Below are 16,480 nucleotides of genomic sequence, written 5' to 3' on the forward strand. Positions count from 1 at the left end.
TATCGAGAGAACAACATTATAAAGCGAGACACACACAAGTAGCAGACTAATACTTGTCTAAAAAATTCTCCCCCTAAACGAGACTTCATTATGACTACATTGTGTATGCTACTAAACGAGAAAGAAGAATCTTCAACAAATAAGTCCAAAACCGTCGAGAAAAAAGATTAGCCACATATAAAAAGATTAAATTTTACTTTTGGTAAAAGGTAAAATCAATTGCGATAAATATTACCCTTGCTTCAAGAAATAAAAAAATGAATATGGTAAAAAAAGCAGCACAAACGTGTCACAGAGCCCCAAGAGTCGATGAGCTTCCTTCATGCAGTGGGTTTTCAACCAGTTCAAAACTTTCCATCTACTCGCTACCGCTCTATAAATTCCTCAAAGTTGAGACACAACCTCTCATGTACTGCTAATATTTCTCTGTTTCTCTCTGCTAGAAGAAAGAAGAATCACATTTTATTTGAGTTGGGTGAGAAGTGAGTGATCAAACGATCGACAATGGCGACGGCAAAAGAGCACATTGAAGAAATAAGGAGAAGCAAGTTCTCCATTGGAGGTGAAACTAATCCACTCACTGAGGACCTTCATCAAGCTGTCAAAAATCTCTCTGCTGAACTTTACGCTAAGGATGTTCACTTTTTCATGGAACTTGTTCAGGTTTTTCTCTATCTCTCTGCATTCTACTCGCCATATATATATATATCTTCTTCCATCCATCGGTATAAACGTCTGTGGCTCTACTAATATGATGCACTTGTAATTACCAGCAAAAAGTTTTCCAAAGTATGTAATAAAATTGTACATGGACATAATGTTTGGCGATGCCTTAGGCATTACAAGTTAATAACAATGTTTATATATTGATTAAAATTACATTTGCTTCTCATCAATCAAAAATATAATTTTATTGTTGAAAACAAATTTTAAACATCAAGGTATCTCAAAAGGGTTGTCGGAAAAAAGGAGAGGAGAAAATGGTGTATCCGGTACAATGAAAATCTATCCTTACACGAAAATTTCGTATAAAATATGGTTTTGTTTTAAGAAATCATTTTGTTAATTAGTTTTTGTTTGGCTAAATGTAGCTAGTCGTATAAAGTATGAAGATGTTTGGATTGCAATAAGTTTTGAGAAAGGTTAACAACGTTAGAGTGAAGCAAGCATTATATTTTTGAAAAAACCATGCTCATTTTAATAAAATATTTTTAAATGTTTACTTATAGCCCCTAACAAAAATCCTCGCTTTTCCAATTTTAGCATTTCCTTATTTTGTTCGAACCCAAAACCTCTTGCATCAAACTTGAAATTGTCAACCACTAAACTATTGAACTGTTTTGTTACAAGTGGTGTCACTTTTAATGCTTTTATCTTGTATTTCTGTTTTATTTATTATTTTAATATATATAAATAGTAAAAAGTTTAGCTATATACCCGTATTCGCACGTGTTCAGGGGGGTTTATCATCTAATTTATAGACATAAAAATAAAATTTAATCTTATATACATAATATAATATTTAATCCGTATAACTAATAAATAGTTGTAATTCGTAACTGCAGAACGCGGAGGATAACGAGTACCACGAAGGCGTGGACCCCTCACTGGAATTTGTGATTACTTCCAAAGATATAACGGACACCGGAGCTCAGGCGACGCTTTTAATCTTCAATAACGAGAAAGGATTCTCCCGCAAAAATATCGAGTCCATTTGCAGCGTCGGACGTTCTACTAAGAAGGGCAATCGCAAACGTGGCTACATCGGCGAGAAAGGTAATAAATAATTGGTTGTTCCTAAATTTTGATATATGATCGTGTGTTCATTTTTGTGTATTTTTGGCTCGGGCTGTATTTGCTTTTACTAGTTTAATTACTGAAAATTTTGAAGTGCTGCTGCTCTTTGTCATACCTGCTGGTTGCCTTTATGCTTAGAGAACTTAATAGTTGTAGAGAATTCCTAATTTGTTTTAGGAGACTATTTTGTTGTATGGGAATGAGATCGGCCTGAATAGAGCAGATGGAATATTAAGCTGAACCTAACTTGTATGGGATTGAGACTTTGTGAATTAACTGATTTCATTCCCCCTACATTTTGAGCTTGACTGACCAAAAAATTATTTTTGAGAGATAATTGCTTTCATGTTGTGACTTCGATAATTGAAATCCAAATAATCAGTTGAACCATGTCTGTTTGAAAAGAGAACTGGGTTGTTCTTAAAAAATAAACTAACTGGGTTGTAAGCTGATAAAAAGTAAGACCTTGCTTTCATTGCAATGAAGTGCTATATTTCTTTTCTCTTCCTCTACCTTATCACATTTTCCCCCTCTTTCCTCTACACTAAAAAAGAGTAACAATGATATCTTATTATTATTTTGATAAGTGGATCAATGGCATCTTTTCTAGATAATATTAGGTTTGTTTCGTTTTAACCTCATCTTCCCTCTTTTTGGTGCCTAAAAGATATGTCTACAAACATTATATTTCAGTTTACATCCCAGCATTGAGATGCAGGTGATAGTTCTGCTTTGTGTTATTCTCCCATCTGTAAAATCTGACACTCCAATGTTTGGATGTATGCACTCAGAAGAGACTGCAAACATGATTTTTGCAAACAGAAGAGCATACAATTTTCTCCCGTCAGATACTAGCTTAAAATGTATTCGTTTTAACTTAAATAAGTCATGTTCGTTCTCATTTATTTTATACCTGCCTGTCCTTGTGCTGCTTCTTCATTTTATATTACATTAGCATTTGAAACAGAAAATCGGTCTTTCTATACTTGATCGATTCCCGGCAGTGTAATGCATTTGCATTTGGCTGATCTTCTTGTGTTATTCTTACTTAATTGAAGGTGCGTATATCTCATCTGTAGTTGTAATTTGTTTCTAAAACTTCTTGGTGTGTTTCTTCTCTCAGGCATTGGCTTCAAGAGTGTGTTTCTCATCACTGCGCAGCCCTACATCTTCAGCAATGGGTACCAGATACGATTCAGCGAGGAACCTTGCCAGCACTGCAATGTAGGCTATATTGTACCTGAATGGGTGGAGGCAAACCCAACTCTTTCAGTTATACAACAAATCTATGGGTCTTCTGCTACCCTTCCAGCCACAACTATAGTGCTACCACTGAAACCTGACAAGGTGAAACCTGTTAAGCAGCAGCTTTCAAGCATCCATCCTGAAGTTCTTCTCTTTCTTTCAAAGATAAAGAAGCTTTCTGTCAGGGAAGACAATGAGGATCCCAGCCTTAATACAGTTAGTGCTATTTCAATTTCAAGTGAGACCGATTTTGTTAAGAAGAAGAACATTGATGCTGAATCCTACATGCTCCATCTCTCAGCTGATGAAAAATCTGTTATTGGGGAATGCAGTTACTACATGTGGAAACAGAAATTTCCTGTTAGGCGGGAGCACAGGGTGGATAGAAGAATGGATGTCGATGAGTGGGTGATCACTCTAGCTTTTCCCAATGGAGAGCGCCTCAACAGGGGAACCAGCTCCCCCGGGATTTATGCTTTTCTTCCCACGGATATGGTCACAAACTTCCCTTTCATAATTCAGGCTGACTTTCTTCTAGCATCATCAAGGGAGACAATCCTTCTTGATGACATATGGAACCGGGGCATTCTTGACTGCGTCCCTTCTGCTTTTGTCAGTGCTTTCACATTGCTTGTGAGAGCTAATGAAGGTGCTCCAGTTTCTACTCTTACTCATATGTTTCGCTTTTTACCAGTCAACGCATCTCCTTATCCAATTCTTAACGACGTGAGAGATTCTATTAAAAGAAAACTGCTGGATGAAAGTATCATTCCATGCGAATCATACATGGAACAACAGTTCTTCCAGAAACCCAATGATGTCGGTAGGCTGATTCCTGCTTTCTGGGATCTGCTGAACCAGGCGAGGAAGCAGGGAGTCATATTGCACAACATCTCGTCCCATGGAAGATTCATCGTCAACTCTGCTTTTGATAAGGAGATGTACAACCACATTTTAAACTTTTTGGAGGTGAAAAAAGTTGACAATGAATGGTATGCAAAGTGTATTCAGAGTTCCAATCTTGTTTTGGGTGTCTCAGAGGATGTTTACTTAAAACTTCTATCATTTGTGGCTGAGAAATGGTTGTCTTCTTTCAAGACAACTGAGATGATGAAAATACAACTTTTGAAATATGTTGATGACGATAATGATGTGGCTTTATGTAGCATACATGAGGCATTGAATGGTGATTATTCACTGCTTTTGTCTCGGGAGTCTGGTCACATCTCTTGGCTGATCAACTGGAACTCAGAATTTCGTTTTTCCAATCATCTTTTCTTTGCCAAATCAACACAAGAAGCAGTCCGGAGTCTTTCTAACTGGCAGACTGTTTTGGATTGGCTTAGAGATGAGGTCAAGGTGAGCTCTGTAAATGTGTATGATTATGCTCTTCTGGTTCTTAACTCACTCAGTGATGATCAAAAACTTGCCGTGGCTTTTTGCCACTTCTTACATCAGTCCCTTGCGAGAAATTATTTATCTAAAGAACAAGTTGCTACTCTAAGTAGTAAAATGCCGCTTGTTGATAACTATGGACATGTTGCCAGGCAAAGGAAAGGGGTCCTTGTGCCTGCTAATGGAAGTAAATGGGTGCAGCTGATTGGTTCAAACCCGTGGAGATATGAAGGCTATGTTGAGCTTGGAGAAGATTATTTGCATTCCGGCAGCTATGCTGGAGTTTGTACCAGCAACAAAGAGCTTCTGGGATTTCTCAAAATTTATGTTGCAGCTATGGACATTCCTGACTTACCTCCTCCTGATGCAGCAATTTCCAGCTTGTCTTCTCCACTAACCAAGGAAAATGCATTGCTGATGCTAGCATGGATTCGTAAAATGAAAATGAATGTGTTTTCCTTGCCTAGAAGATTCTTAACCTGCATAAGGGAGGGAAGCTGGTTGAGGGTATCTCTGAGTGGTTGCCCAGGCTACAGGCCTCCATCAAAATCATTCTTCCATACTTCATCATGGGGACATCTTTTGCAGAATGGATCAGTTCTTGTAGATATTCCATTAGTTGATCAGGGATTTTATGGCAGTGAACTAATACAGTACAAGGACGAGTTAAGTACAGCTGGTGTCATGTTTGAATTTAAAGAGGCATGTACATATATTGGAGAACATTTTATGTCTCTGGCAACTCATTCTACTTTAACCAAAGGCCAAGTGATGTCAATACTCAATTTCATCAAGTATTTGAGGGAGAAATATCTCTCCCCAGACACCTTCATCAATAGCATTAATGATAGAAGGTGGTTGCGGACTACTCAAGGTGATAAGAGCCCGCTGGAATCTGTTTTCTTTGACAGCGAGTGGAATGCTGCCTCACATATCAGTGACATCCCTTTCATTGACCAAAAGCATTATGGTGATGAGATTCTTTCTTTTAGAACAGAACTGGAGCTGCTTGGAGTGGTTTTTGATTTCAAGCAAAATTACCAGCTTGTTGTTGACAACCTGAGGTCTCCAGCACGCCTAGGTTGCCTGAGTTCTGATGCTTTGCTCATGATTCTTAAGTGCATTCACCATTTGAGTTCATCTGATAAAATATGCAGGGCACTTAGGGATAGCAAATGTGTGAAGACCGTAAACATGGGTTGCAAATCTCCAGCTGAATGTTTTTTGCTTGATCCTCTGTGGGGCTGCCTGCTGCAGGTTTTTGGCAGTTTCCCTCTTATTGATACAAACTTCTATGGAAGCGATATCTTGTCATATAAAAGCGAGTTGCAGAAACTAGGGGTGGCTGTTAATTTTGAGGAGGCAACTAAAGCTTTTGCTTCTCTTTTTAGGCAGCAGACAGCGAAGGGTGCCTTAAACAAGGATAGTGCCCTTTCTCTTCTTGCATGCTACAGAAAGCTGAAGGCAGCCAGCTTTAAATTTCCTTCAGAGCTCAAGAGCTGCTTTCACGAGGTCAAGTGGTTGCGCACTCGAATTGGTGTTGATAGAGNAAGTGGGGTAAAGTTTGTGCCTGAAAGCCTTCATTTACCTGAAGACCCTAGCGTCATTACTGTTCCAGTTGCATTCTCGTTGTTAGACTGCTTGCGGAAGTTGGAGATGGGGCATAATGCTGATCAAATTGCTACGTTGCGGTCAAAACTTGCTAGAAAATGGATGAAGACTAGTGCTGGTTACAGGTCTCCTGATAAGTGTTTGTTGTTTGGTCCCCAGTGGAATCCTCTCTTACAGCCAGAAGATGGTCCTTTCATCGATGATAAATTTTATGGCTCTGACATTGGGTCATATAAGAATGAGCTGAAGTCTCTTGGTGTTGTGGTTGAAATTCGAGATGGATGCTCATTGCTTGCCGATTACCTTGATTGCCACTCCTGCAGCGTCACTATCACTCGGATTTGCAAGTACTTGAGTAAGTTCAACTGGGAACCAACTAAAGAAGATCCTAGAAACATATGGATTCCCAATGGTGATAATGATGGAGAGTGGGTGAATCCTGATGATTGTGTTCNGCACGACAAAAGTGGTTTCTTTGGCCTGCAGTTGCATGTTTTAGAAAAGCACTATGACAAAGAACTGCTCAGTTTCTTCTCCAAATTAGGTGTCAAAAGCAATCCTTCTCTTGATGATTTTCTCAAGCTTTGGAAGTCATGGGAAGACGCGGACTGCAGTTTGTCACAATCAGAGTGTCAAACCTTCTGGGAGTTCATTGTGAAGCACTGGAGCTCAAGAACCGAGAAATTTCTATCTGAGAACTTGTCAAAACTACCCGTGGGTTCAGGCTCGAACGAAATTTTGGTGCTTGATAAACGTGATGTTTTTATTGCTGATGATCTCTATCTGAAGGATTTATTTGAACAGTCTTCTTCTCATCCCTTGTTCGTTTGGTATCCACAACCAAGTTTGCCATCTTTGCCTCGGCAGAAGCTGCTTGAAATTTATGGCTTAATTGGTGTTCGTAATTTGTCTGAATCTGTTCTGAAAAATGGCTTGTCTTCTGTTAATTGTGTTGGACTTGAGCAGGTGCAGCCGAAGGAAATCTTCATCGGAAAGGGTTTGTTTAAGTTAATCCTTGGCTTCCTTGCTGAACCTTCACTTCAAATGGAAGCGCATACGAGGCATGAAGCTCTCAAAAGCCTCATGGATGTTAGTATTTTTGTGACATTGGAACCAATAACCATGGATTACAGTCTGTCACTTTCTTCTGGTGATGCCCTGAACGTGAAAGTGAGCCGAATGATGTGCTGGGAAAGAGAAAATGCAAAGATCTTTATACAGAAGCTGGACAAATCTGGTGGTTACAGATGTAAGCTCGAGTTTGCTACATATTTCTCAGAAGTAGTTGCCGAGGGAATTCTAAGGGAGAAAGAAGATTATGTGCATCAACTGGCTGAATTGATCACGTTGGGATTCATCCTGGAATTCGATGAGGCTGCTGTTGGGTTCTTAATGAAAACAAAGAATCTGCAAATTTTTTTGGAGGATGAAGAATTCCTTTCTGCTGCCTTCACTTCCGAATAGGTATTTATTGGATACAAAAATCCACTCATTATGCACCCCTTGATGGCTTTGTAAAATTTTTGTTTTGCTTTTTCGTCATTTCCTGAAATATACTGCCTCCGTCTCACATTATCGGTCGTAGTTCTAAAAATAGTTGTCTCAAATTATTTGTCATTTAAGAAATTCAAGACAAAATCCCATTAACCCTTAATAGTAATTGTTCTTGAATATAGAGATAGCATGTAAATAGAGTAGATATTCAATAAAAAAAGATTATAATAATTAATGTTGAAACATGACAGATAATTTTAGACGGAGGGAGTACTACTTTTGACATAATTTGGTCTTGTAGTGGATAATTATTATCTTGCTAGCCAACATAAATCACAGTTTATTGATATTTTTGGATTGCCTCGTCTTTTGTTGTGATGGATCCTAAGCTGAAATGAGATCTGCAATTTCGTCTGGCTCTATATTTCCTTTTATTGACCTGACTTGCTGTGCTATATGACTTCCATTATTATCTTTGTCAAATAAGTGGAGGGGTTTTTTTCTTTGGCTTTGGTGGGAAATTGCTTCTCTGCAGGGGTAAGTGCAACATTCTTTTTACAGGGAGCACAGATGGATTCTCTTATATTCAGGCCATTTATTAGTTATATCGTAAGTGCAACATTCTTTTTACAGGGAGCACAGATGGATTCTCTTATATTCAGGCCATTTATTAGTTATATCGTGAAGATTGGCGGAGAGGAACAATCTATGAAGTTAAAGGGATGTACCCATTTACGCTCAAACTTAATCTTGAAAGTTGTCGTTAAAGATGTTAAAGCTTGATCATCTGCTTAACTCGCTTTTCCTTATGCATTTGTCCTTTTTATGGTATAGTTATTTGAGGTGGTTACTAATTCACAGGTGGATGGAGATACATCAAAAGATTAACTAACCTGAAATCTTCTATTTGTGCAGGCAGGGAGACATTGTTGTGAATGGTTAGGAGAGTGTTTTGGTTGGTGTTGCCCTCAGTAGATGCCAAATGGGATTTCTGTTGCTTTCTGATCGGGCGAGAGTTCTCCTTTCTATTTTTTAATGCGTTTTGTTTTGTATTTTGCTGCTCTAAGGTTTCCTGTGTAATTTACTAAATTTGCACTTAAGGGATACAATTGCTGAAAAGCTTTATTCCTCATTTCCATGTTCTTGAGATTGGTCCTCACTCTGCATCTTTGTTCAGTTCTATAGTAATTAAAATTATTCTCTTAGTTTGCATGCTTATCTACCATAATGTAGTGTGTGTGCGCGCGCGGTCGCTCGCTCATGCGCGCGTTGAGGAGCCATTAAAAAATTTGGTCTTGAGCAACAAGCTGAAACTAGGAATCTCATTCTAGAAAAGAAAAACTGCCTGATATGAAACCAGTATGCAGTAATTCAAATTGCTCCTGATCAATTAAACAAAATCTTGGCTCACACCTAAGGCAGTGCATGCATCGCCTTGTCACTCGAAAAAAATAGAAGGAACTAATAACTTTCTTGAAGAATTGAGCATATGGGTAAAGATAGGGGAAAGAAACATTTTGTACCAGTATATCCATACTCTTCATTTGTCTATTATTTGATCTGAGTTCTTAATCACAGTGCACTAGCTACCATTAAATTCACTAAACTTTCGTATACATCCTGTTGACCATTAGACATAGCCAACAAATAGTGATGGATAATTTTGAAGCAATAATTCTGGTGGTGTGATCAAGCTGGTGCTTTTCCAGGAAGAAGATGGGCACGGTCGGGGGAGGAATGAGCTGCAGAGCAACATGATCGAACGTTCAACAGATTCTTAGGCAGAGCTCTTCTAAAACTCTTCCTCTTCCTTTCTTTCTTCGGCCCCTCCTTGATCACGGGCTCCTGTATGAAATGTGAAACATATTTACTTCTAATCAATCTTTTTGGTTTGTTATATGCCAAATGATGTTGGTTCTGTATATGTTTCGCTATTCCAGTTGTTGTGCAACTTTGATCTTTAACGAAATATTTTTTCGTTAGATGCATGCCTCAGTGTGGGTCCATTAACTTCCCTAGAAGAAAAAACTGACTCAGAATAAACTGGATAATTCTGCAGCTTTTAACTAATAGTTTAAAAAAATCTGTCTGTCATAAGAAATGAAAAGTTTCATTCAACTCTACATATTGATAGATTACCTGTTTTAACACAACAATTAGTAATGTTTTCCATAGCTCTCTATTTTAATGTGTACCAAACCACCTCTCACTAATTTTATGGAAGTGGAATATCGTCAATGTGCACACATTCTCAATTGGACTTCTTAGTTATGGTCAGCTTATGTCCTTTCAGAAATGAAAAAATTGGAAAATGAAAAAAAGGGGCTCCATCTCTGGTTTGTGTATATACTGAGGAAGATAATATTCCAAACCATCTATAATTGACAGAAAGAATCATATGCTTACCTTTGTTAATGGTTGTATGGTAGCAACCATAGGGACAATTGGTGTGGTAGCTGCAATTGGGGTTGTGTCCTTAAATACATTCTTCTTACCTGCATGACACATTAAATGGTAAAAAGAAAAAAAATTATAGTTATATACACTGACCTTAGAATTAACTTTTGACATCATCAATGTAATTTAACTTTCTTTAACAGGTCAATTCTCATTTTTTTTCTAGGATACAAATCAATGTTATTAAATAGATTTATTTGGAATAATCTTTTAAGTAAATAGACTGTGTAATACTATTTAAATCATGAATCACGAAATACAAATTCTAAGGTTGGTCTAGGAGAGTCTATTAAGCTTTTCTCCTCGTCGCAGTTTGGAAAATTTTAATTTGTCAACTGGCAAATGATCCGTACATATATACATTTAAGTATCATATGTAATGATATTTCTATTGGTAACTACAGTTTTATGGTTGCTACCTCTTGATAATTACTGAAAGAAAACATACCAATATTAACTTCATTCTTCTTGTTTTCAACATTGTTATTTGTGAAGTAAACTCTAAAACTTGGTGAACCAGGACAATTATCCTCCTCAACATGACGCTTAATCACCCTCTCATCATCTTTATAATTGTCATTATCTTCATCTTCAACATTTCCAAGATCCCCTTCTTCTTCTTCCTCAACAATTGCTTCTATCAATTTTGCTACCCTTTCCTTTTCTGCTTCTACTTTTTTCATATCCTTATAAACAGACTCCTCTTTTCTTAGGCTTTCTTTCTCATACTCGTCTAGGACTTGATCAGAAAGCAATTCTTTCTTAAAAGATGTAGACTGTTTGGATGTTCGTCTGTTGATACGCCTTTTTTTTCTTATATCATCTAAGCGATATAGGAATTTTGGGGGTACCCTAGTTGGTGTAGCATTTATCTTAGATACTTCACCACCCATTTTTGTGAATTTTGCAAGAAAGGTTAAAAAAATAACAACAAGAACAACACCAACTCTACCACAATATAATTCCAAATAAGTTACGGTCGGCACGGTTTACGAGAGAAGTTGATAAGCCAACGTAAAACTAGTCAATTTAGGATAACGCAAACCGAAAAAAAGATGGTAAAATGCAATTTGAGGGGATGAAGAGTGAGGATTACTAATCGATCAAACAAGATATTGAATGAATAGTTGCATGCTTAGGAATTGAAAATTTGTAGATTCATAAACTTATTCTTTATTATAGGGGGTATAACAAAGGCCCTAAAAGAGGAGGAGAATTTGGCTACTAAATTTGTCTCTATTTTTAGGAACTGCAGGTAAAATTAATGATATAAGGGTTAAATTTAATTATCCGCCTTCAAGGAAAAGGCGTCTAGGGTATTCAAGAAATGCATGCATATATATATATATATATGTGTTCTTAGTTTTCACGATGACTATTCTTATGAAAATGGAAAATGAAGAACGTGTTACTCTTTCTTAATTATTTTGCATATATGGTTTTGACTGTTACATTGGAATTTATTTTTAGGTTAACGGATATGTGGATCAATTTGCACTTAGATTTCGGAATCTTTAAAAGATATATCAACTACATTTTCAAAATTAAACCTTTAAAATTCTGGATAAGAACAAGACATCCACCATAATTCCTCTTGTTTAGCAAGAAATTTGGTATATTTAGAAAGTTGAATTAAAAGAAACCAATCCTTGGAAATCCAAATGGTTGGTATGTGAAACATATTCGAAGGTAATTGAGATTTTACTAAGTTTTGAGAATGCAATGACCTTTAAAGTAGGCGTGATCGATAATATTTCTAAGCCTTACTTTTTACTGCTTTATCTGTTGAGATATACTATTAATCATGCGTTTACACATAGTATTATATTTTATTCTTTATGGAAGAATTATTTATTTAATTTATTCAATTCAATAAAGTACTATTTTAAATAGATCATTTGTTACATGTGTGTCCTTTTAGTTATGTAGTAGACAATTTAGTGTATGGAGTCTTAGCTCATGCACAGAAGATTAAATTGTTGGTTCTCATAATTAATAAACTATGTTCACAATTAAAGATATTGTTGGACAAAATATCTTGATGATTGTAACACAAGATTATAATATAATTTGTCTTGATTATGGGAGTAGTTTTACTCCAACTTCTTGTGCTAGTATACTCAGTGTATATTGAACGGACCAAGTAGAGAAAAGATGTTTTTATACTGAATATATAAAACATTTTCTCTAATTCATTAAATGAGCTTATACTCCTAATCTTGATATAATTATTATGATCAATTTAATTTGTTAATTGTTTTGAATTATCAAAAGGTACGACTCTATTTAGAGTTACGCCTAATAGATTGGACAATAACGAATAACATTTGTGAATAATATTTAGTTGATAGAATCCATGACTCAGTTTTGAGTTTGATGATACCCCTTTTGAATTATCAAAAGGTACAACTCTATTTACAGTTAGTGTATGCCTAATAGATTGGACAATAACGAATAACATTTGTGAATAATAATTAGTTGATAGAATCCATGACTCGGTTTTGAGTTTGATGATACCCCTTTATGTAAGCTTATAAGTTTTCATGTGAAAACTCGGCCGGTGGATTTTGCATCCGTCACATGAAATAATTTAAGCGGGATTGTAAAGGATTTAGTTAGTTGATTAAATTAAATTTTTAGTGATTTAATTTAATTAACTGGTATTTGAGATCTTAACATGGGGAGTTAAAATAAGTGTTGTTGAATTTTCGAAATTCATATTGAGGAGTTCGATTGCAGTTTTTTAGTGGAATCAATTGTAATTAATTATAGTAAGAATTAATTCATGTTAATTTCGAATTAATGCTATAATTGGTAGCCTCTTATTATTTCTGTGGTCCCTGCTACACCTAGTAAAAATCTGGACAAGACATGAGTAAAAAGTGACTTGGGAGAAAAGTCATCTAGTAGAGTTGGAGTAGGATTCTATTTAAAAAAAGGCAGAATCCTACACGTTTTTGTAGGAGTATTTTCGGCCAAAATAACTCTATTAAAGGAAGACTAATTCCACCCAATAACTCACTTTAGAGTTGTATTGTTCTTGCCCACCCAAAAGCAAAAGGAAGACTGCAGCCCTGGATTTTTGTTGTTTGGAAGATTTGTGCAACTATTTCAAGAGGTTATTGCTTCTAATCTTGTGATTATTGCGTTGTCTAGTTTACATGTATTTGATGCCTGGATTGTTTGCTTGCTTCCGCTGCGCATGTTCTAACAATTGGTATCAGACGCCATCTTACATCTAACTAGATAATGTAATACAGCATGAATAGAGTAATAATAAAACGTGTTGTTTATTTATACATGTTTGGTATGATTATTCTATGTCAAAAACGTGATTGTATTTATTAGTATCTTAATTCTGTAATTTTGAAATTATGAAGTAATATACACGTGTATAAACAGTGGTGTTATATTTAATGACAGTCTGTTTAATTATGTTTTTTGATCAAGAGCAATCTGTCTTTTAATAAAAACGTGACTGTTTTTGAATGCTATTAATTCTGTAATTATGGGTTAATATACATATGCATAAACAGTGAATTAATTCCATTTATCTGTTTTAGTTGGATTTTGTACATAATCACAGTGATATATTAATAAAAACTTGACTGTTTTGTATGATAAGAGTTCTGTAATTTTGGATTAACATATAGAATTATGAACAGTGGCGTTTTTGAATAGTGAAAAACATACTGTTTTTTTTTTACAATTTTGTCTAAACACGTTTTTATTAAATAAAAATAAAAAATATTATTTTGAGTTCTGAAATCATGTTTTAACATACATCAGTATATTATGTGATTTGAACAAGTCAAAATAATAAAAACTCTTAAAAACGCAAAAAACAAAATTCTAGAAATAGGTCTTGATTTTAGAATTCTGAAATTCTATCGAACTCCGATTGACATCAAATTTGGTAGGTTCATAGATGGGTTTTTGGCCATATTTCTATTTTCTGGAAAAAATTTTAATAAAAGAAACTTTTTTAAAAGCAATCTGTGATGGTAGGGTTCAATTACCATTGTTTCAAATCATGTTTTACAGTAATATAATGAATTTATATGTTGACATATGTCTTCTTCCACATCGGATAAATTCATTATAGATGATTAGTGTAGTTTTGCCTCTAATTATTTGATTACTTGTATTAACTCTCCAACTGAGTTACATGTTAATTCAATGAAACTAGAGTTTATAGAAGTGATATTTACCTATCTTAAATTAACAGTTTACTCTCCATCTGAGTTGATCCTGTTTAAATTTATGGGGTCAATATCTTACATCACTCATATATTTTGCATGAATAATTAAGTTTCCCTAACGAATCTAACTTTTCAATGAGCATGGTTATATGTGTAATGTGTTGTTTTGAATTTAATTATTCTAAATACATAACTAATGATCTAATTTAATGTGAATATCTCTCAGATTAACCATGTCTTCATTCAACCTACTTACCTCAATTTTGAACCAAAACAAGTTAGAAGGACCGAATTATGTTGATGTGACGACCCGACCCGTCGTCTCAGGAGTTACTGCCCCGTTTCCCCATTTTATGCTTCTTCATGTTTCATTATCAGTAATTGGTGTGTTAGAGTTGATTTGGATTGGTCTTGGTAGAAAATGAGACACTTAGTCTCTTTAAGGAAGGCTTGCTTTGGAAAAGTCAACCGGATGTTGACTATTGAGTTAGAGGGTTCGGATGCGATTTCCGGTGGTTCGAGTAGCTTCGGGGGAGGATTTGTGACTTAGGAGTGTGATGGGATTTTATTTTGGAGGTCCGGTGTGGAATTAGGCTTGAATTGGCGAAGTTAGCATTTTGGCGACTTCCGGTTGATAGGTGAAATTTTGATCCAAGGGTCGGAATGGAATTCCGAGAGTTGCAGTAGCTTCGTTAGGTGATTTAGGATGTGTGTGCAAAATTTCAGGTCATTCGGAGGTGTTTTGGTCGGGTTTTTGATCAAATGCGTATTTCGGAAGTTTTGAAGAAACTTAGGCTTGAATCCGATGTGATTTAATAGTTTTAGCGTTGTTTGATGTGTTTTGATGATTGGAGCAAGTTTGAATAATGTTTTAGGATGGGTTGGTGCTTTTGGTTGAGGTCCCGGGGGCCTCGGGGTGGTTTCAGAGGGTCAATCGGACCATTTTTGGACTCAAATGATTGCAGGTTTCAGTTGTTGGTGTTGCAGAAAAATTGCTCTTCGCGTTCGCATGGGTGAGTCGCGAATGCGTAGAGGGAATTTGGGTGGCCTGAAATTTGATCTTTGCGTTCGCATCTTCATGGTCGCGTTCGCGTAGTTCTGGGAGTGGAAGCATCGCGATCGCGTAGAAGGAAGTTGGGCCCTGAGTATTTGTTCATCGCGTTCGCGTGCCTGGGGACGCGTTCGTGTAGTTGAGGCTCCTGAAGGTTCGCGTTCGCGGGTTGGTCACCGTGTTCGCGAAGGGTAATTTTGGTCAATGGGTTTTTGGTCATTGCAGACGCGGGGCGTTGACCGCGTTCGCATAGAGTAAAGTGACCTGGACAGAAGGGTTTTTATTGAATATTTCATCCGCGAGTTTTAGTCATTTTTCCTCCATTGTTGATCATTTTGAGAGCTCCTTGGGAGAAATTGAAGAGGGATTCGAAGAGAATGATTTGGAGGTAAGATTTTTGGACTCCATACTCGTTTTTATTGTGAAATCCACCTAGAAATCCATGGAATTAAGCCTAAAATAGATGAACTAGGGCATGGGATTTTGAGATTTAAATTTGGGATTTGAGGGAGCATTTGAGCTCGGATTTTGGTAAATTTGATATGTATAGACACGTGGCGAGATGAGGAATCCATTGATGTGAATTTTCTGATTTTACGAGAAGTGGGCCCGGGGCTCGGGTTTTGCTAGTTTCGAGATTTTTGCTATTTTTCGATTGTTTTTGATTGGGTATTGTTCCCTTAGCATATTGTGATGTATTCGCTCTGATTTTGGTTAGATTCGACGCGCGTGGAGGCCGATTTGAGGGGCAAAGGCGTCGCGAGCTAGAGATTTCACCGGTTCGAGGTGAGTAATGATTGTAAATGATATCCTGAGGGTTTGAAACCCCGGATTTGCACACCGTAGTGCTATATTGAGGTGACTTGCACGCCGGATAGCGAGCGTGGGGTAGAGCACCGTTGGGGATTGTGACTTGGTCCATCCCGGTTATTGATTTTACCGCGTATTTGACTGAAACTTATTTGATATTATCATGATTTGGGCTGATTGCCATACTTGGGCTTCGTGCCAATTATTTGAACCCCTCCGGGGATTTTTATCACTCTTTCCTCACCATTTGATATACTACTTGAACTCAGTCCTGTTGATTATACTGTTTTTGCAAACTCAGCCGTTTCAATCGATTTTTGAGACTTTACTGATATTTCACTGTTGTCTGGGCTGAGAACTATTATTTTATTGTTGCCCGAGGGGCTTATGATATTTTCTGGACTGAGGAGGCTTTCAG

General features: G+C 36.6%; 2 protein-coding genes across 2 annotated transcripts; one reads left to right on the forward strand and one right to left on the reverse strand.

Moving 5' to 3' along the window:
• The first annotated feature begins 387 nt into the window (after positions 1-387).
• On the forward strand, positions 388-8,678 carry LOC109240241. The gene is made up of 4 exons (XM_019406872.1): positions 388-663; positions 1,566-1,776; positions 2,921-7,512; positions 8,104-8,678. The coding sequence occupies exons 1-3, from the start codon at positions 505-507 to the stop codon at positions 7,510-7,512; spliced, it is 4,962 nt and encodes a 1,653-aa protein (XP_019262417.1). The 5' UTR covers positions 388-504; the 3' UTR covers positions 8,104-8,678.
• A 322-nt stretch (positions 8,679-9,000) lies between these two features.
• On the reverse strand, positions 9,001-11,413 carry LOC109240240. The gene is made up of 3 exons (XM_019406871.1): positions 10,448-11,413; positions 9,949-10,037; positions 9,001-9,387 (listed from the first exon to the last, which is right to left on the reverse strand). The coding sequence occupies exons 1-3, from the start codon at positions 10,890-10,892 to the stop codon at positions 9,232-9,234; spliced, it is 690 nt and encodes a 229-aa protein (XP_019262416.1). The 5' UTR covers positions 10,893-11,413; the 3' UTR covers positions 9,001-9,231.
• Positions 11,414-16,480: the final 5,067 nt, after the last annotated feature.

Source organism: Nicotiana attenuata, unplaced genomic scaffold (assembly GCF_001879085.1).
Source record: "Nicotiana attenuata strain UT unplaced genomic scaffold, NIATTr2, whole genome shotgun sequence".
Taxonomy (NCBI): domain Eukaryota; kingdom Viridiplantae; phylum Streptophyta; class Magnoliopsida; order Solanales; family Solanaceae; genus Nicotiana; species Nicotiana attenuata.